General features: G+C 46.3%; 1 protein-coding gene across 12 annotated transcripts in view; it reads right to left on the reverse strand.

Annotated features, from left to right (window-relative positions):
- Nucleotides 1–21,379, reverse strand: part of VPS13D (vacuolar protein sorting 13 homolog D) — a 236,404-nt gene that overhangs the window by 30,104 nt on the left and 184,921 nt on the right. For all 12 annotated transcript variants that reach the window (XM_074334030.1, XM_019756290.2, XM_019756289.2 and 9 more), the window contains 2 exons: nucleotides 19,412–19,544; nucleotides 16,494–16,689 (listed from right to left, as the gene is read on the reverse strand). In XM_074334030.1, the coding sequence (XP_074190131.1) occupies nucleotides 16,494–16,689; nucleotides 19,412–19,544 (329 nt within the window). The remainder of the gene's footprint in view (nucleotides 1–16,493; nucleotides 16,690–19,411; nucleotides 19,545–21,379) is intronic.

Consider the following 21,379-nt stretch of genomic DNA (forward strand, 5'->3'; position numbering starts at 1 on the left):
ACAGAAATCCACGTCTTGCTGGACGGCATGAACAAAGGGACACGCAGGTCGCCAGTTTGGCCAAAGGATGCGACTGGCTGACGGACAGGACGGAACTATACCCCTTGACCCACTTTTTCCTTAGGGTCCACCAAAGCCTTGTCTATCTGTCCATTTACTCAATGCAGCGTGACTGTGAGAACCCAGGCTTAGCCAGGCCTCGCTGTGGCCATGCACCCGTCCCCACGCCCACCCTGGTGAGGGGGCCAAGACCCCCCAGGGCGGCCCGCCCTCAACAGTCCACGCACCGGGCTAACAGGCCCCTCCACGGCACACCCTTCCACCTGCTCTGTTTCACCATTTAGACTCGGCTGTGGGAAGCCAGAAGGCGAGGCTAGCCGCAGCCTTCATGGGGGCTGGGCACGGGGAAGGGAATGGCATCGTCCCGAGTCTCAGCAGCTCCACTGTCGGCATCTAACCACCTCTGCCACCAGTGCAGCCTCCTCGGAGACGGGTAGGTTTCCTGTTGTGTCAGCCCCGTTTCCTTCAGCAACATTATACTGCAAACACAGAGCTACTCTGAATGAAGCACGATGGTGTCCCATTTCTGCCGGGGGAGGAGGCAGACTGCTCTGCTTCTCCAGAGGGAAACATTACCGTGCCTTGCCCCTCTCTACACAGCATCTCTTCCCTCGCCCCCGTCCTGAAAAGCTGTTTGAAGAAAAGAAACGTGCAGGCTTTCCTTTCTGACCTCAGATGGGCAAATCCTGAATGGCAGCTGGGTCTATTACATGCAGTGTGAGAGGGTTAAACAGGACAGCCTCAACTCCTTATAAACTTTTGCCCTGTGGATATGTACTCATTGGCGGCCGTACAAGACTCGAGCTGTATTACACGCCTTAACGATATGGTTCAACTGTCGGTCAGGCTTGGGCCTGGCACCGGGCCAGACCGCAATCAATGGGACACAGAACCTCCCCCTTTCAGATCATCACGAAGGCTCATATTATCTCCTTCTCGTCGTGCTGGTTAAATTTATGGAGCAGAACCCTGAAGCCACATTCCTCGGCCTGGGCCGGCCCACGCGGCCCTCCCTCTCTTTGTTCGGTACTGTAAGCGAGCCGTGCTTCGGACGACTGCAGGGTTGTTAGTTCAGGCACTGACTGTTTGCTCATGACTGAAATGAAGAGAGTTCAGTGGAAGGGCAAAAGGACAGCCCAAGTGTAAAACCCCATCCCAGCAGGCCCTGGGCCCCTCCATACAGGCCCCAAGCCGCTCCTGAACATTCGATTCAGCTCTGTTCTCACAAAAGCAGAGTCTTCAGTCTGATCTCTGACAGACCTTCTATGAATCAGCAACCACGTCCTCCTGCATCTGTGGGTCCTCAGGTACCACAGGAGGCAAACTAGCTCTCGGTGCAGCCAAGATGTTAAACGGAGCCCTAGCTCCCCGGCCACCTTCCAGTCTTCCCAGGTCCCACAGTGGCTGGTCTTATTTTTAATATTAATGCAGAAAAAAAATAAAACTTATTTTCCAGGCCTTGGCTGGAAAAGGGTGGGATCCATGAGCAGTGGATGTGGATGTGTGCGCGCGTGTGTGGAAGGGAGGTGTCCACAGCAGATTCGGTCTCCTGGAATCAAACTGGAGAAGGTCCCATACATTGGACCCGCTGAGTCTGCCCGTTTGCTCTCATCCTTGGCCTTCAATATCTTTGATTAGTGTACAGAGGGTTAAACCAGTAGCCCGATGGACAGGACTTTGCTTTAGTTTTAGAGGAGAGCACTCCTGCAATGGCTTCTGAGGTGCACCTGCAGCTCACCCCAGAGGATGCCACCTGATGTCCGGACAGGTGAGTCTTCTGGGAGCTGAATCCAGGCTCTCCAAGGGAGGAGCTGTGGATTCGTGGCTCATCATGTATGTCTGTGGTGCCTCGGTGGGTCTACCTATAAAATGAGGCTACTGGAGTGAACTGTGGACATTTGGAGTGATTGCTAGAAACCTTCCAACCAAGGTCCAAGCATAATAGAGAAAGGAGCTGTAAGAAGAACAGAGAGAAAAAACACAAACCCAAGCCAAACCAAAGACATGGTGAGAGGACCAGGTAGGAAAGTCCGTAAGGGGAGACACCGACGACTCTGTAAGTGCTTTACTGCCAGTTTTGTCTTTCAGACATTGTTACGCAATACCAAACTAGGGCCCAAGCTTGTTTAAAAATAAAACCAGAAAGCCCATACCAGCAACAACATGTAAAAGGGCATTTTCCGATTATGGGTAGAGGCACCTTCCTTGATGGAATCTAGTAAAGTCAGTGATCTGTTTTGAATCAGGCCCTGGTTCAACCTGAAGGTAAAAGAAAAGTCATGCTTCCTCAACCATGTATTTCTGAATGGAAACTGTACGTACATTCTTGCATTTTCTTCATAAGGTTTCCTTATCCACTGTGTTGACGTTTACATATGAGCTAATGACTTTGTCATGCCAAACTCTAAAGCACCTTTTTGGGGGCAGACAGGCGGTGCCATGGAATGAATGGATTCCAGAAAACTGTCGCTTGTTACTGAGAACCCCTTGACTTATGGTAATTCTTCTACTGTCTGCTATTTGTTCTGGCGTCTTAAAAATAGAAGTGATAGAGAGCCACTTCAGTCAGGAAAAAAGAGGCAAGAAAAAGTTAGGGAGGATAATTTAGGAAAGTCTCAAAACAAAAAAATGTGCACTCCATTCAATCTGTCTCCAGGTATTCATACACAGGTTCAGGGTTCAACTAAGTCTTGAGTCATAACAATGCCTCCCACCTCCCGGGACAATCTACACAGCACGTGCACACACATTATCACACAGGTGACATCAATCCTCATAAATGCATCCAGTCTCTGTTAGGTGTCGGCGCGTAACAGAAGGACTCTTGGAGGCTTAGTTTGGCCCATCATGAGCCCAGATGCATCAAGATTCTCTGCTACAGTGAAATCTGCAAAACTGGACCCACCCCTGAGAATGACTCTATTATGGGCCAAGACAGCCTGAGAACTTAGAAACAGTGACCTGGATGCTCCCACTTCCTGCTGGACTTTCTCCATTTCAGGGTCACTTTGATGACCGTATTCCAGGGACATACAATCATGAAGAGGCCACACTCCAAAAACGCAGGAGTACAAGCTGCTTACAAACAGGATGCAGCAGCCGCCACGACACATGCCGGGAGGGGCCATGAGCGGACTTGCTGCTGCCCACACTTCTCCTGGTGTGCTCTGGGCTGCCTTCTCCTCGAGCCATTCGCCACTGCTACCTACTCTAGCCCTGTGGGGAGGGCTGAGGACTAGTCTGATACTAGCTGGGGAACTAAAGGGAAATATATTTTGGAATGTGTTTTTTCACACCACACACATTCCTTCTTGGTGCAAAGGGCCTCTGTCAAGGCTTTTTTTTTTTTTTTTTTACGATTGATTTCTTGGCCATCAGCTAAAAGAAATGGAACATTCAAGTACCTCTACAATGACCAAGCAGGAGAGAAGCCGTCCGTTTGCAACAGTGTGCCTGGATGTTGTATTTGATGTACACTGTCCTCATACCCTCCCCCCATGTGATCTGGCCAGCCACGTCTGGGGCCACTTTAGTTTTCCCAGAGGTGAGATCAGAGGGAGGGCTGAAGCAGTGACAGGGCAGGCCCAGCCACAGATTGAACCCCTCAGGGGATTACATGTAACCGGCTTAAATGGTGCTAGGCCCAGCTGAGGGTCAGGCTAGGGCCAAGGGCTGCTAAGAATGTTTTAGGTACAACACTGCTTCAGATTATTAACCTACGGACTTCGTATTTTTCGATAACGTTATCAAACTTTCATACGTCCCGCCTGAGTTTTCTTCATCTCAGTGCCCAGCTTCCTCCCTGATGGCGGAGCCAGCCGTGGGAAGGGCCCTCTCTGTGAGTTACACAGCTAGTCACACACCTCAGCCATGCAGACAGGACCAGGGCAAGGAGGACGCTCTCCCTCTTTGACTTGAGGAGGGGATACGTGGCTGTCTGCACAAGGCCACAAAACAGGAGCGTCAGGGCTGGAATCAGGGTGCTGGTCTCATGATTTGTAATCCTGTTCTTCTGCCCCGAGGCCGCTGCCTCTGGTACCCAAAGGGAACATCCAGGTAGGTTATTTTGATCACAGATACTTGAGTCGAGGAGGAACTGATCCTACCCTGGCATATTAAAAGAATGTGCACTGTCGTCACTCCAACACAGATCAGAATGGTATTCCCTGCTCCTCAGTCTAGAGGGTGCGTGGTGAAAGCAGTGTTTTCCAGAGCCTGTCATACCTTGGCATTTTGGAAATAAAAATAAAGTCCCATGAACCCTACCCCCAAAGTTAAAAAAAAAAAAAAAAGCATATTAAACCTCAATACAAGTGTCTTTAAAATCTTCCCCTGGAGCACTGTGCACTTGTCACAGGGTCTGTGTGAGTCCAAGTCCCAAACGGAGTGCCAGCCTGGATGTCATCGCCCTAACTTCCTCACCAACCCTATGGCACCCAGAAAATCCTAGGAGTTGCAAAAGGCAACAGGAGCTCAATTGCTGGAATAGGACAAGTGGGAAGATGAGCTTTGAAATGAGTTATGAAGTTAACATTTATAATCTAGAGAAAGCTCATTTTCAAAGCCTCAAAGCTTTACAATAATCCGGAATGATCTCTACTTTCATTATGCAGAAACCATGAACTAAAGGGTGCACGATGAAAGCAATGTTTTAAAGGGCCCATCATACCTCGCTGGAAATGAAAGAAATAGTTTTTCCTTTCAACTCTAGCCCTGAACCCGAGAGCACTTTCTTTTTGACAGCCACTGGGGACCCCAACCCACATGATAACATTGTTGTGAGTCCGTCCTGGCGGGAGCCACACAGATAAGCCCCTGACAGTTCCAACAGCCCCACAGAAGGGGGAATCTGATTCTACAATTCAAAACCCTTCAATAATACTGAACAGCGGACTGTCATGCGTCTGGAAAACATAACCGTTTTTGAAGAATGCTTTCCAAACCACGTAATGCTTTTAAAGCTGTTTATCAAAAGAGCTGGATGAGCAACAGTGGCCTGAAACCGTTTGTCAGCTGTTACAGGGTCGCATGCCCCATCCTAATTTCCGTGAAGACTCCATCATTCTCGGTTGTCCTGCCCTCGGCAGACAACAGATGCCAATGTTTGGAGACATTCGCTACATAACTTTTACCCGACAAACCTGGCTCCAGGACAGATTTCCATGTCATGTGGGGCTTTTGGCTGAACTCTGCTCGAACCCAGAGGCATATCATTTACAGCAGACACTAACAATAGTTTGGGATCACCTGCTCTTCACAAGTGAGTTCAGAGCAAGTTCGTGGCCTCTGCACACCTTCTCCAGTGGGGTTCTCACACACAAAGGCTGAGAGCCCAGGTGAGTTCCTCTACCCCGCGAGTCCACCCATGTGACTCTCACACGTTTGCAGGGCCGAATGTAACTGTCTCTTGTGTGAAGAAAGAGAACGGGAAGGACAAAAACCCAGCAAAGCCTATGAACTTGACGTAGTGTTACAGCAAGTGGCGAGCAAGTTTTCAGGGACAGGAAAAAAATAAGAGCTAAAGACATAATTCCTGTTTCACTTACGTGCAACGTCCCACATATTCAGAGAGAATGGGGACACAGATGCCATTTCCTGAGCCCTGACTATACGCCACATGTCAGCCCAAGTACTTTGTATACATTGTATCATTTAATCCACACCACCTCCCACTGAGGTATGCATTATTATTCCCATTTCATGTGAGTCAAAGGAATCTCACCTCAGAGTTATGAATGGGGCGGGCGGGGGTGGGGGTAGGGAGGTAGGGGGAAAGATTTGCTCCAGGCCACAGCTATGAAATAGCAGTGTGATGACTCAAACCTGGGCTGTCTGACTCCCCACAGGCCCTCTGACCCAGTGTTACAGACGTGGGAACCAAGTGCTGTGGGAGCCCCTTCTTCTTTCCTACAAATGCCTGCTTCCTGTTCACACTGGCCACCACCACAGCGTCCCTTTCCCATTTCTTCCCCACAACCGGGAAGACCTGTAATTTTATGTTATTTCCACATCTCTCTCTGAAACAAGCTCCTCTCTTTGAAGAAAGACCTCTTGCCCTTGGAGTGTCAAGATAAGAAAACTTTCAGCAACTTCCTTTGGAAACTACAAAACACCCATCAGCACCCAGGATCTAAGTAGAGTCGCTCACCAGCTGCCCGCCCCTCTGAAGCGCTTTTATGGTTCAACGAGGGGTGGTGACAGGGCCATGTCACTACCGTGGGGTGTGCGATTTCTTTCATGTTCCTGGGATCTGACAAGAGCCTTCTGCAACCTGTTTCTTTACAACACACAGAATGAGAGATTAAAGACCAGTACCAGACTTAAAGCTGGGGCTGGGACTAGCAACAACTTCTCTCCAGATGCATTCTAAATCTTCCTGTGAGAGAAGGGCCACTGAGCACCTAAGCACACCCTGTTCAGAAGTTGTGACAATTAAATGAGATAATACAAATGAAGTACACAAAACAGTGCCTGGATTATAGTAAAGGTTTAAAAATGTTAGCAATACTATCTATTATTGCTGTTTATTAATGCCACTGAACATCAAGAGTGTTTCAGCAGAAATAATGGATATGGATTTCAGCGAAACCATGTTAGTTCAGAGTTACTAGCTGGAGGTGGAGGGGAAAGGACATCAAGAAAGGATGAATGAATTAGTGAAAAGTCTACATTATATTTATAGGACTTCTGATTAAATATGACTGATTTAGTCCAGAGACCCCTCTGAAGTGAAAGCAAAGGGATACAAATGGCACGAATCCAAAAGGATAAAGAGAAGGTGTCAACAATATTTTAGAAGCTGAAAAGCAGATGGGCAAGTGGTGCTGAAATGTAAGCCTGAGGGAGTGGAAGCCACAAAGCAGTAAGCTAATTAGTAAGGGTAGAGCCCTAAACTTCAGAAAGATGGAGGCAGGAGAGGCTCTGAAGCCCTGGGGCATGAGGGAGGGACAGGGGGGCGTGTGTGTCTGTCGTGGTGGTGAAAACAGGAAGATGGGTTAAAAGTCTGTGTAAGAAGCAGTGAGACCTGTAGGTCCCTCTTTCACCCCCACTCAGCCTGATCCTCCTCAGCAGGCTAGAATCAGCAGGTCCCCACCTGACCCTCCCACCGGAAGGCACCCAGGCCCCACAAAGGGAGTCCCCAATCGGCTTGTTTAGAGCCTGGTCTTTACAAGGGAACAGAACAGCTAGTCAAGAATCACCAAACATCTGGGAATTGTCTCTATTCATGAAAGAAAAAGACCAAAACGAACTGGAAGAAACTTAAGAGTGAGTACGTTACTAGGGCACTAGCTGGATAGATCTCGAGAGCAACCAGTCCAGATCGGAGCCAGAGCATCTAGGGGAAGAATTTCCAAGAAAAAGAATGAAACCAATAAATTACTTAATACATTTTTAAACATACAGAGGAGAGTTTGTGGATAAGTTAGTAATAGACAGATAGACATTATTTTTTTTTTAAATGAGTTGCTAACCTCAGAGTAAAAGAAGTTGAAAGTGAATAGGAATTTGGGGGATAAATTGGGAATATGCATACAGAAAATAAGCAAACAACAATAAAAGTAGTTCCTAACTCCAGGGGGAAAAAACAAACCAAAAAGTTAAAGGAAACATAACCATAGTAATGTATGTGACTTCACTGGGAATACTATTTACAGTCATAATAATGTAAAAACTAAACATTGATTTACCCAAAAGGGATGATATAACTATTGAAAAATGGGGAGAGGGAACATGGAGGTATAGCAATAGCAAGTGAAATGATACCAAGAAATAGTACTAATTTGTTTTTGTTTTTAGAAACAAAACCTCCAAACTGAAGAAACAGCCAAAAGTGTAGAAGAAAGTGGTCGTCTCTGTAGAAAGAGGAAGGGGAAGGTGGGGCAAGAGACTGCTGGTTTTTGTTTTCAGACAGGTAGACGTCTTTGACTTTGAAAAGTATCGATGTGTTTATTTTGATAAAATAAAATTTAATTTGAAAAAATTAAAAAATTGTTGGAGTGAGATAAGGTCAAAATCACCGGTTTTAAAAAACTGTCCTTATTAATTGTAGATACTAAATAATATTTAGTAAAAACATATAAGGTATCTGAAAAATCAAGAGCTCATTAGCCACGTGTAAACAATTAGTAAAACTATAACGATTTGTTTTGAAAAGAGCTGTGACGGACCTGGTAATAAGGCAGAAAAAAAATGCCTGTATCTACCAAACCCCCCCAACATACACTATCACACACAAATGCAACTTTGTTTTTTTTCAGGAACAAATAAAAAATCACTAATGAAGGGGTACTTCAAGAAAGCTACAGGAACCTTGCTTTTAACGAACACCTACGAGTAATTGAGGAATCTTAGCCCCCAAACAGCTTGGTGATGCTCAAGAATCTGGAAGTCTTCAAAACAGTCTGTCCTCAAGTATTTAAATAGTCGCAGTACTCAGTACCTATTGTATCCCTGGAATGCAGTAGGTCAACACTTAATCAGTTAATGCATTTCCACCGTCAACTTTCCTATATTTGAACTAATGTGTTTACTAAGCAATTGGATCTAAATATCACAAGGTCAGAATTGGCTAAAGTGAATTAATGGGGCCCCTCAATAGTTCAAACAAAACCATAAAGACGGTTTGAGGTTCGCATCTGCTCACTGGGGACGTGAAGGCTCGCTACACATGGTGACTTGGCCTTTGACGGCCAAGGAGGCGGGCAGGTGCCGGTCAGGAATTGGATGCCGGAAATCAGTCCAGTCTAGAGAACAGCCTGCCCTCCGCCCACCGGGCAGCTCTCAGTGACGTGGCGCTGGACCACCTAACCCACCACCCAACCCACTGGGGTTAGCTGGGATTCCTGCGAGCCATCGTCCACATAATGAGAAGTTTTGCTCCTTTGAAGTTTTCTGCGGTCCTGGGATTTTATGATACGGCTTGGGTCACCCCTGCCATTATCTATGTTTGAAGTATGTTTGGGGAAAATTGACCAGGAGCTGGCTCTGATGTTAACACAGAACAACTGCCTCGTAAAAACAGCTTTCTACGAGAGTTCAAAGGAGCTTATCCAAATATTGTGGGTTTGTCCTGCTCCCCCAACTTTGCTCGGGTAGAAAGCTGAGGTTTGACCAAGTAAACTCTGACACAGCTATACCTTCTCAATTTCCTGACACAGCTCCGGGCAGTGCTAACTCAACCAAGTGGCCTTTTGACGAGACAGACTCACACTTTGAAGTAATCTGCCCTCCATTTACCACGCTGCGGAAGTTAGAATTTACTGGGGCGGGAGGTTAAGGTGAAGGACTAAATGAGGTAAATTATTGGGAGACGTCTTTCTGCTACGTGATAAAATCTTTCCAACTGTTACTTCAAGAAACCCAGGAAAAGTCAGGAGCAAACCAAGAAGGCTGCTGGCAGGTAGCCAAAGAGAAGCATCACGTTACAGTGGCTCCCACCGTTTAATCCACATTCATCCACCTCTCCCGATAGGTGCTATTCATCAGCAGGATGATGGACCATCGCCATATTCTCAAATAGAAAACAGCCCGTCGAGGAAATTCACCAGGTACAGGTAGTTGCTGGCTGGTAGAATATTCATGGAGTCACAGGAGGTGAGGAGAGTGGCACTGTTTCACATTTCTGCAAATCTCTTTGCGTCTTGCTCAACAGCTGCATTCTCTTATCTGCTCCTACAGTCAATCTGTTGAAACGTCACACCTTGTGCAGCTTCTGCAAAACTCCACCATACACTGATTAGAGAATATTATTATAAAAAGTTTTTTTATCTATCTGTATATGAATTGACATATAAATATATAAAAATAGGCTTGACCTTATGGATCCCTGAGAGGTTCTAGGGTTCATGGTGGGGGGGGGGGGTCCCTGGACCATATTTTGAGAACCTCTGTTCTAAAAGGACCCATATGTGCAAATCTGGTGCTAATTCGAAATCAGTTTGCTCCATGTATTAAAGTAAATCCACTAAGGATACAGATTAGTCACATTGTTAATCTGATTAGAGTTACATAAACCCCATATAATAAAAGTGTTTCTTTTAGAGTATATTGTGATTAAAATATTTTAGTGATTCAATCTTGTTTTCTCCACATTTGACACATTAGTGAGAAACTTATTAAGAATCTGTCTTTGAGAGGCAGTCTGGCAAAACAGCACTAGATGAAGGAACCGGGGCAATGAAACAGGGCTAACTGTAACACCCAAACCTATCTTTTCTCCCCGCCAAGATTACAAGCCTTTGCTTGTAATACAACAGTCTTCAGTTCCCTGCTAGCCGCTGGTCCTCTATGCAGCTCAGACTTGCCTTAGTCAGAAGCTCTGTGGGAGCAGGGATCGGAACGCAAACCTACGTCCTCTCTTGAAAGGAGACTGCAGTTTGTTTTCATCCTGAGCAGAGGGGATGAGTCTGCACGGGGTGGCCATGACAGACACAGGGTAGTTATCGAAACCTAAAAATAAGCAACCTAATGCCTTCGCAGAGGAACGCCATACACAGTAAATGGTTTTTCATGCTTCTCTGATGCACGAAATAAATTTTTTTCCTCAGGAAGAGATATACTGTTCTGTTTCTTTTGAAGTTCAAACCAAAAATCTCAAATGCACATCTTATGTACACAAGACTGGGTGTCATTCCAGAGTCTTATTAGAAAAAGCAAGTCACTGAACAAGGCAGGGACTATGAATGGACAACGGCCTGATTATTTAATTTTTAAAAGGAAGAACGCAAATCTCTCCGTTCTATCTTCTTTGAGCAAAGACCTGCTGCTTGAGACACAAGGTCTGTACTTTAAAGATGTACACGCCTAAAATAAGTTTATTTTTACTTTTGGAAGCAGGACTGTGCCGTTTCCATGAAGTCAGTCATCTCTGCATGCCAAAAATGGCAAAAAATAGACGCTCTCCTTTCTAGAAACGATTATAATGTACCATGACCAAAAAAGTGGTTTTTTTCCCCTAACAGATAATCTTGCATAAAAATGAGTCATGGGATTTCAGAAATGGAAAGGTTTTTCTCAATATGTGTGTGCAGGAACACACACACCTTCTGTTTCTTTCAGCAACAGATAGGAGCCTCCCGTAAGTTCTGCTATGAGAATGCCATTGTCTGGAGCCTTTGAGTGAAAGGGGAGCATGGTATTTAGAGTTCAGCAAGAGGGAAGACGTCTGTGTTAGAAAATAAGACTTCTCTGCTTGTGTTCCTGTGAGATGAATTTTAACTTATAAGGCATGAAGGACTGTCAAGATGAAGATCATCTCAGCTTACTTTTAGACCTGAGTGAGACATCCTGTGCCGTTAACACAGCTCTGAATGCTATTATGCCTCCTGGGATTGCTCAGGAGGGAGAAAATGACCCAGCTCCCGCCAAGCATTCTGTGGAAAGGCGCTTTGGCAAGATCAGGAAGTGAGAATACAGGGCTTGCACCTCATACATACCCCAGGGTGAGCAGAAGACAGATAAAGTGGCTGCCGCTGTCAAGTTCTGTGCCACTTTGGGGCAAAAGAAGAGAGAGACGAACAGTCCCTTCCCTTCAGTTGGACGCGACAATAATTTTTCAGTTTCACTACAATTTAATTCTCTCTCATGATGAAACTGACATGCCAACCAATGCACTGGCTGCCCTGCACAGTAAGTAGCCAGTTACCAAGCCAACAGACATAAGAAACAGAGCCTCAGGGTCAAACTTGTACCAGGCTCTGGCTTTTCACCCTTACCGATCCACATGTGTCTGTATCGATGCTACTAGAGTCCACAGGACTCTTCTGGAAGGAGCAGCTGTGCTCCTTAAACAAGTATGGGGCAGCAGCCACAGGACGACACGGCTTCTTTCTGAAGGGTTCATTTTACTGGGTAGCAATTAAAACCATTTTCTTATTAAAACAAACATGGGATAAAACGTAAAATTCATTTAGTTTCAAGACAAAATGGTAACGTTCCAGGAAATGTTGGTTTCATTCTGCCCCAGACATATGGGCCATCAGTGTACTCTCCTCTGTCCGAGATGGAAAAACGTGAGCACACTGGTGTAGCCTAACAAACATTCCCATTTTTGTTATGTTTTTACCTTTGGAAGTTCCCTAAAGGCCAATTCTGCCTGATGTGTTACATATAATACCAAGAAGAGCAAATGGTTGCTTTCGGAGGCGAATCATTAAAGGCAGGGCTGCCAAACCAGGATGAAAGAGCCGAGCAAGCACTGCCTAGATCCCCTTCGCGCACTTTCTTCTGACCTGTCGGTATTCAGGCTCTGGTGGCCCAAGAACATCTTAACCCTTTTATCCCAGAGAGTCATGGGTAAGACACAAACACTAACAGAAAGGGCTTTTCCTTAAGAAAATCCACTTCGGTTTTACATCTAAGAGGCCATAAACGGAGAGCGTCTTTAACAAATTTTGGGTGGTGTCTCAGAAGTGTTTTTACTGTAAACATCAAATATGCCCACCATAAATCTTTTCTGTGAAGTCAACCAAAAAGTGAGGTGAAAGCTCTCAGAGCAACTGGAATTTCCATCTCCGTGCACAATACAAGGGTCCTGGGATTCCAGAACACTATCAGAGCCCTGATAGCTGTGTTCTTAAACACTGGTCTGCCTTACCCTTCAAGAGCCCCTTCTTCCTTATCTAACTTAAGTAATGAGATAAGCTCCAACACCCCTGAGCTTTGTTAAATTAGTTTAAGTATTTCAAGTTCTGCCAACTCCCGCTCCGCCCCTGCCCCTCCATTTTGGGTCTTGATTAAAAGGGTGAAGAAATGTTTTGGAGGCAGCCTCAGGGCCCGGCTTCATAAATCTTCACGTGCCACTTTCCTATAATGCCACGCAACCCAGAGCTGCAACAGATGGCACTGACAGAAACAAACAAGCAGACCCACAGTCCAGGCGGACACACCTCTTTTCAATGGTGTTTTTGCCTCTATTCTGAAATGGCTGCTCCTGTGTCCGTGCAGCTTTTTACCCAAGTATCTTTTCCAGTATTACCATCAAATACCACCACACAGGCAGAGATCTGGCCTGCATCCCAGTGGGTGCCCTGCTCTGGCCTGGTCTGTTTGAAGGGTGGAAAGGCTTTTCTCCATGGCTTCAATGGCACCACAAGTGTGGCTGCATCTGTGCCATGTTCCTGAACTTGACTTGGGAACAGACAAATGTGGCCCAATACACGGAGACTAGAAGATGCAACCTGAGCCAGCAGAATGCTGCCTTGGAGAGGCTTCTGAGTTCAGTTCCAAACCACACATACTTGTACAGTTAACAAATGCAGCAAGGGATCCTGGCCCACAGCAGTCATGCTGAGGCCCAAGGCTTGGCCGGCCTCCGCCCTCTTTCTTCTCACCCCCACCCCCACCTGCCTTCCCCAGAACTGTTAGATCGCATGGAAATTGCAGAGAAAGGTTAGGTGGCTGTCTTTTGGGAATGCCTGCACACTCCAACAAGGAGAGGAACTTGGAAGTATTTTAATCTAAAGGAACTTAAGGAGGGGGGTTCCCTATAAATAAAGTCGTGCTCAAATAAACACAAGAAGGAGCCAATGTTTCCTGTAAGGGCACTTTTCAGATGGATTACTGGAAGGAGTCTTCTTTCACAGTTTTATGGCTTACTTTGCTATCATCTGCTTAAAATTTGGGTCATTTAAAACATCGATGCTAAGATCTGAGCCTTCATTTGGATGAAATATTACAAAGGAAGCAGCAAGTCTCATTCCAAGAGCAGACTCAGAGGCAGAACTCTTGGACTCCTGGGTTCTATTCCTGGCTCAGTCCCTGGGCTCAGGTCAGCCCTCGGTCAGAATCTCACTTCTAATCCCTTCAAATCATTTGTTAGTCCCTGTTGTCTAAACAGTGGGGAAAAACCCTGAGTAACACCCCTGGATCCTGTTCAATCAACTGGAATGGCTGGAGATGGTCATAACTCACTTCCAAGAAACCAGGGTGATTTATCCCTGAGTAGAACTATCACGCTCCTAAGGGATCTCAGTGTCATCAGAACAAACCCTCAAGGCCCTGAAACATTTCTCCACCTGCAAGAATCTCTGTGCTCCTTTAATGTGACTTTCAAAAACAGTACCACCCAGCGTTTTATAGTTCTTTATAGCTTTCACATTAAAATAACTCTGGTGAGGCTTCAAACCTCTGAGAGGTACAATAAATAGACAGGTATGTTTATCCCTAATTTACAGATTAAAAAACGGAGGCCTAGACAGCCTAAAAGACTGAGCGAGGGCCCAAAGCTAATAAGCAAGGGGGTTGCGACCCAGATCAGTTGTTCCCCGAGACAAGTGTTCTTTGCTCTCTAACGTTGATCTTCACTAAGCACCTTACTTCTGGACCTAGATAAATGGTCTGAGGGAAATTGGTTCAAGTGTATCAGAAGAATCTGTGTTGCCTTCTCAGTGCAACAAAGGGTGGAAGGTCAAGTTTCTTTGAAGCGCGGGTTAGCATGGGTCTAGCATGTGCCCCACTCACCTCCCATACCTTCGGCCACGCCCCCCCCTGCTGGCCCCCTCCCCTGCCTTTGCGCTTCCACGTCCACAGGCCCATGACTACCTGGCTGCTCCTCACTCATCGTTGCAGTTTTTGTTGCTAGGAGGCCTGAATGGCCAGGCAGATGGCTGTTCTGGGAAATCTGCAGTGTAACTTCAGTTAGACTGCCCAGTTACTGTTTGCCTCGAGGCAAAGTGCATAGCTTCTCTGTACCCATTTGATTCTCTTCTCTTCACCTGGTCAATTCTGACTTATACTTCCTCTCAAACAGCACTTCCCTGGAGAAGTCTTTCTTGACCCACTGACCATAGGTTAGCCAACGACCAACCCTGAGCTCTTAGGGAATTTTCAGTCAATATTTACCTACTGAAAAGGAATGAATGACAGATAGAGGCTGGCTGACACTAACTGGAGCCTGCTGTGGCATGCTGAACACTGGTAAATACGACAAGAACACCTGGCTTTCTGCAGCAACCATTCTGTGCCTTTCTCGTGCTCCTAAAAAGAATACAAAGCTTTATCGAGACTTCCAAAGTGACACTGTAGAAAATGCAAGTGATTTCTTCCCGGTCAACATCATTAAAGCTCACAGCACAAAATGAAAATACTTAAACATTTTCACATCTATTACCTCTCAATCCCTTGACCGCTTTGGGATTTTAAGAATAAAGATTTTTTTGGGGGGGTTCTTAGGGGTGTTCTGCTTTACTCCCACTTCGTTAGGTTGTGCTGTCCTAACAAAATACCAGAGGTACAATTCTTGGGCTTGGAGCAGACACGGGAAAAGTAACTGGAAATACTTTCGAGGGCTCCCTACCGCCCTTCCCCCTGACTTCATAAAGCCTTCAAAATATACTCAAGGATTGTTTGAGTTCTGTCGCTGAGAATAGAATGTAACTTAATTAAAGTAAACTACAGATCCTTTTTTAAAAAGCAGCTGCTTCCAGATGGAAGACATTCTGGCAGAGTGCAGTGCATGGCCCCAGTCTAGTCTTACGCATTTCACTACTGCAGTACTGTGTCATCAGTAAAGTTTTCTGGCGACAGACAAATGGATTCATTTGAATTGGGGACGATTTCACTTCAAATTCTATTTGAGGGAGTGCTAGGGTGTGGACATGGCCCAGGCCCTAGGCATCCTAAAAGGGCATACTAATTCACTCAGGAAATATCTACTAGGCAGGCAGCAGCAAAATCCTTCTGGGCTTAAGTGGGGTCCAGCCTGGCTCGGTACCATTCATTATAGCCTTTGTTGATAAGATCCCCACTTAGTCACTCTGAAATGAGGAGGCTAAAATAGGCCACAAACACAAATAGCTAAGTTAAAGGAGTAGGGATTCTGCGGGATTGGGAGCCAGCTGGGCTGTGGCTGATTTCTTGTCTCAGCTGGTACCAAGGCCAGACAGCACCCCCAGCAGAACTGCCATCTTGCTTGGGGAGTTTCGTTATGAGGCTGGGGGACTGGCTGGCACTTTCAAGTTGAAGGAGAACGAAGAAGGGACAGACCCACATGGTGAACCACAACTTCAGGGATTCTAGAACTATGCCTAGGGGCTTAGGAGCAAGACAGCTGAGGGCCTGACAGTTTTCTTAGTGGGCATGAGGGGGTCTAGTTAGTGTGGCAAACGGAGGGTTTGTAAGGATGCAATCCTGTTTCTGATCGCTCTAATGGAGAAAAAAACAACATTATACACACACCCACACACACTCCCAGTATATGCACATATACAGTCAGATACAGGTATAAAGATCTACAAAACTTCATGCCAGACTTTTGTGCCTCATTTTCATGTATTTACATCAGGCAAGCCAGAAATTTTAGCTATGTATATTCAAATATATATATAAATCACATCACTAAAGCAGAAAGTATATGATTAAACATATCAGTATGGACTAGGAGAGGGAGCAGACCCGGGCTAGAAATTGCAAGTCACTGCCCCACGACCACTGACCTGGGGCCACTCAGTGTGGCTGTGTCTCTCACCGCCTGGGCTGTTTCTGATGCAAAATCCAGGGCGCCTGCCACTGGCTTGGTTACAGTGCCAACAAGCCCTTTCCCAAGGCCAGAGATGAAACCGCTGACACCCCCTTCTGTTTTCACACCTTCCACTGTTGAGGTTATAACACTGGTCAGTCCACCGATGATACCTGGCAGAAAAGACAAGGCTACTGTAACCGGACCAAGGACAAGAGCAACAGCGTTTAAAGCTAAACCCCCCAGTTCCGTGCGAAGCAACTCAGGGGCATTCTGTCCACCTCTGGATAGGCCACAGGCAGGACAACTCACGATGGAAAACCAGCAGATTTGTCCCTTAATCAGGAGTCAGAGAATATATATTATATATTAGTCAGAAGTAAAGTATGCTTTAAAAAAAAAATCAAAGCAGAGCTAAGAGGTTAACAGTGAGACTTTGCAATTCCAGAGCTGGGGCAGCATATGGGCTGTCGGAAGAGGATACAGACAGCAGGATTGAGTCAACAGACTAGAAAACAGGACTCTGGGGGAACGTTGGGATCCCATAAAACATAAGGCAGAGAGATAACTAAATACAGGTCCTCGGTTTTCACAGAACACTATGACTGGGCAACACCACCAAATATTTGAATGGGACAAATGCTCCCACACACTATGCACTAGGTACAGGCAAGCAGAGTAAATGATGACGCCTTGATGAAGGTCACCCCCAAAAAGCTGCCAACGCCAGCCAGGACCCTCACTGGAGTCAGTTCAGAAGACCAGCCTAGGTCAAAAAGACATTCAAACATTTTGACAGCAGTGACCTTAAAGAGCCTCAAAAGTAGCCAGAAGTTGGCCAAGGCTGGCGAGGACACGGGCTTGCAGGGAAGCAGTGGGCTCTGTCCAGGGAGCATTTCCAGGATTTGTGCCAGGGACACTCACAGGATGTTTACCCTTTGATGGTGGGGGTGTGAGGAAGCTCTCTAGACTCTTCAGCTCTAGTGAGACAAATTGGTAAAGGAAATTCCTTGGGTGAGAACGTACTAACAATTCACAACGTTCCTTCTGGACTCTGGGTCCATTTGCTCCAATGAGGCAACATCCATTCCCCAACCTTTGGCACAAAGTTCATGGCAGAGACAGAACATGACGGAACCTGGGTCAAGCAGGGCCTACAGTGAGAACTGAGCAGGACGCCTGGTTTTGAAACCAAGGAGATTGTTATCTTTTAAGGGCTTTTTCATCGTGAAGGAAGAGCTCAGTCTAGGCTACTGCTTTTATGCAACCCAGAGCTAAATGGGTCTTCTCTGGATGACGCCACTGGCTCTTGGTCTTAGAATGGCCTCACCATCTCCTGGAGCTGCTGTGCGCGTCATCTGAATGACCCGTGGTGGGAGGGGGGCTGGAGACCTTGAACCAATCAATCATATTCTCAGCACACAGGTGTGTTCATCTAAAAAGTGAGGACAGCCATGCTTTCTCCACACCCCAAGGATGCTGGGTAGATAAAGGCAATTATGCACAGCAAAGCATTTTATACCCATTAAAAAACAGTCCTCTATTTGTTCAATGCACCATCATTACAGTTACTAGAAAGAATGATTAAATCTTTAATCCCAATGATTGCTCAATAATCAACTTTTAAAGTACATAAACAGATTAATGTTACTTCCAGCTTGATGTCCCTTGGGGGCTGCTCCCTTTCCAGGTGGGCAGGCTTAGGGAAACCAAACCTCACTCTTAGGGAAGTTGATAAACAAAATCTCTGTCCTAAATATTGTGTCCTACACACAAAGAGAATATGATTTTTCATTATCCATATTCCTTCTTCTTTCTCCAAATGCAGACAATCAAAACTTGATGAAGTTTTCATATGAATTCTGATCGCTTCAGACTGTTCCTAAGACTCTGGCACAAACAGTTCAATTCAGTAAGCATTACTAACGCATGAGCTACCTGCCAGGGCATCACGAAAGGTACCACTAGGTGTACAGGTGAATACGAACTGTCCTTCTGCTCTCTTGGTTCTCACAGCCTATCAGAAAGTAAGACACACACAGCTGGCTCCATACACAACCCAGACTGCGCGTGTGCTGTGTTCATCGTTCATTCTAACTGGGGAGGGTGGAGCTGGGCAAACGTCACTTGAGTTGAGACTTACAGGCTGAGGAGGATTTTGACAGGCAATGAAGCAAGGCAGAGTGCGGAGAGCAGAAGGACAGCAAGCCTTGGAGGCATGGGGGGCAGTACATGGCTCTGGGCGGCTGAAGGACAGCGTGGCCGGGGACAGTGGTTGGAAAAGTTGGCTGGGTTTACATTTCCAAGGGCCCTGCACGCCACGCTACAAAGTTGTTGAGAAAAATACAACCAAAGGCAAATGGGTCAGAACAAAAGCATTGAAAGTTGGACTTCAAACCAACTCAGAGTCTTAACACACTTATGCCATCACCTACATGTCCTGGGCACATGGATTTACAATCCCGGTGAATGTGCACGTACGTTTACAAGACTCAGAAACATCTGGGTTACAAGGCTGGCAGCCAAATTCACTTGTCACTTTCTGCGGAAGGGGTACTTAGTGAGCAGAAGGCATGTCTTGAAGCAGCAATTCCATATTCTAAGGGGTTCAACTGATTACACCAGAGGACACTTTGGGAACAGAAGCCAGAGAACAGGAAGGAACTGCAACTGCACAACCTTGTGAAAATGAAGGAAGAGTTCTCATAGGCTGTACCATTTCAATTGCAAGGGGGATAAAAACAGCAGACAGCTCGGAAGGCTAGCAGGCACACCCAGATACCAAGCCAGGGTCTCCACTGCTGTCCGCTTTCTTTTTCTACTTGCAATCGGATGGGAGAAGGGGCACCTCTGAGGAACTGTGGCTCCGCGCCTGACAGCGCGTGACTGACTTACCGTGAGCCAGGCCGTGGATGCCGGCGACCAGGTGCTCCCCACTCGTGGCTGCGTGGTACCTGATATACTCCCGCTCCGACTGATGCCGACTATCCATTGTCTTCCCTAGGCCGTCTGATAACGTCCCCGCAAACTGCGATGAATGAAAAACAGAAGGAAAAGAGTTTGAAACCTGGAGCAGTGTTCTTACTATTTTAATCATTTTAAATAAATACCTTCCCTTGCTCTTAGCTGGGATTCAGTAAACAGCAATGGACAGAGACATGAACGGCCAAATTACATGCACTGTGTCCCAGGAGAGTGGTTCCCAAGCACTGGACACATATGAAGTGTGGGGTGCTCACTGGTGGGCACGAGGCTAACAAAACAACTACTAAAAACCCGTAATGCCGTCTACCTTCCACAATACCTACTGCAAATTTCCCAAAACAGTAAAGGTGTAACAAAATGGCCTGGGGGAGAAGGGGCGAGCTTTGGGAGTCTACTAAGTTAAGGACAGAGGCTGTTTGCTCAACAATCATTGGGATACAAAATAGGAAATGTGGCAAACTATGGCTTTAGGGTTTGGTATCACATTTTTAGAGATAGCAACTGCTCTTAATGCCTTTTCTTTCACTTATTCGACATTTACCCAGCGCTGAGGTGCCTGGCCGCAGGTGTCAAAAGGAAACATGAAGTATATGGGCAGGTTAACAGGTTAGGTCACTTTTCATGCAAAGTGGCAGACTTGAACTCATGACTTTAAACGCAAAATCCTCCCCCACCAGTCAGAGAGAGATTTTATTTACCTTGGCATATTTTAACCAGAGAAGCTGTCTCATTCATCAAAGCTGGATAAAAAGGGCATAAAGCTCTGTTTTGTCACAAGACAATTTGAAAAGGTTTAAAGTGACAGTTAATAAACCACAGGGTACTTATCCTCATCGTTCAGGCATAAAAAGGGAAGGATATCAAATATATAATTAACCTTCTCGGGAAGGATCTACCAAAACAAGTGGTTTAAGTGCCAATGACCCAGGACTAACCTCACAGGAAAACTCACAGGAATGTTACTCAGATATAAAGCTCAGTGGGAAGATTCGAGGCAAACAGACTGCCTTGAGGACCCGGTATGCTGGGCAGCCGTCGGGGGGCCCTGTTACATTCTGGTCTGGCAAGGGGGGCTAGTCACACAGATCTGCCCTGGAAGCCATCGGTCCTTAGGCTTTTTGACGCTAGTGACAGGAGAAGGTGAGCTCTGGGCACGGAGGACTGACAAGAGGAAGAAACAACAATTCCAGGTAAACCAATGGTTCCTGGAATAAGATACAGGAACATGCCTTCCTCTTGCTCAGTCCAATTACTTTTCCAATCGAGGGCAGTGATTACTGGCCTTTCTGGAGATGCAATCCCTACAACTATGTGCTTTCGCCTTACCTTCCCTGTCACTTCCTAATTAGAGAACTTAAAGTTAACGAAAATTAACTTCACAGTTTCCGCTACGATGGAGACACCATGGGATGTTGCAAAGCCGACACCATGAATCACTAAGTGGGGGTTTTAGGCAGGGACCCCACCTGAGAGCCACGAGCCAGAGCATCTGACCAAACCAGATTCTAGTTCTTTCTCATCCATTCCAGTAGCTACGTGACCCTGAGCAAGGGGCCCCATCCCTCTCAGCACCTGGAGGACAGAGACAGCACCGACACTGTCACGTGGCTGGAAGGGCTGGTGACAGTGGCTCCGGGGATGGGATCTAGTTAGCATTCTTACTGCTGTTACTAGTCAGCTGCTAGTCCGAGCAGGTACATCTATGTCACTTGACAAAAGCCTCCAAAGATTTAGTATTATGGGCACTCGCACGGGGCTTTCCCATAAAAAAGAAAACCTTGCTTCCCAGCAGATAAACACCAGCCTCCAAAGTGCGTTCCTGGAGTGGTACCGTCTATAAGATTAGAGTGTTGGTTTCCAGAACGCTTTCCAGCTCTG

This window comes from Rhinolophus sinicus, linkage group LG06, assembly GCF_036562045.2.
Source record: "Rhinolophus sinicus isolate RSC01 linkage group LG06, ASM3656204v1, whole genome shotgun sequence".
Classification (NCBI taxonomy): domain Eukaryota; kingdom Metazoa; phylum Chordata; class Mammalia; order Chiroptera; family Rhinolophidae; genus Rhinolophus; species Rhinolophus sinicus.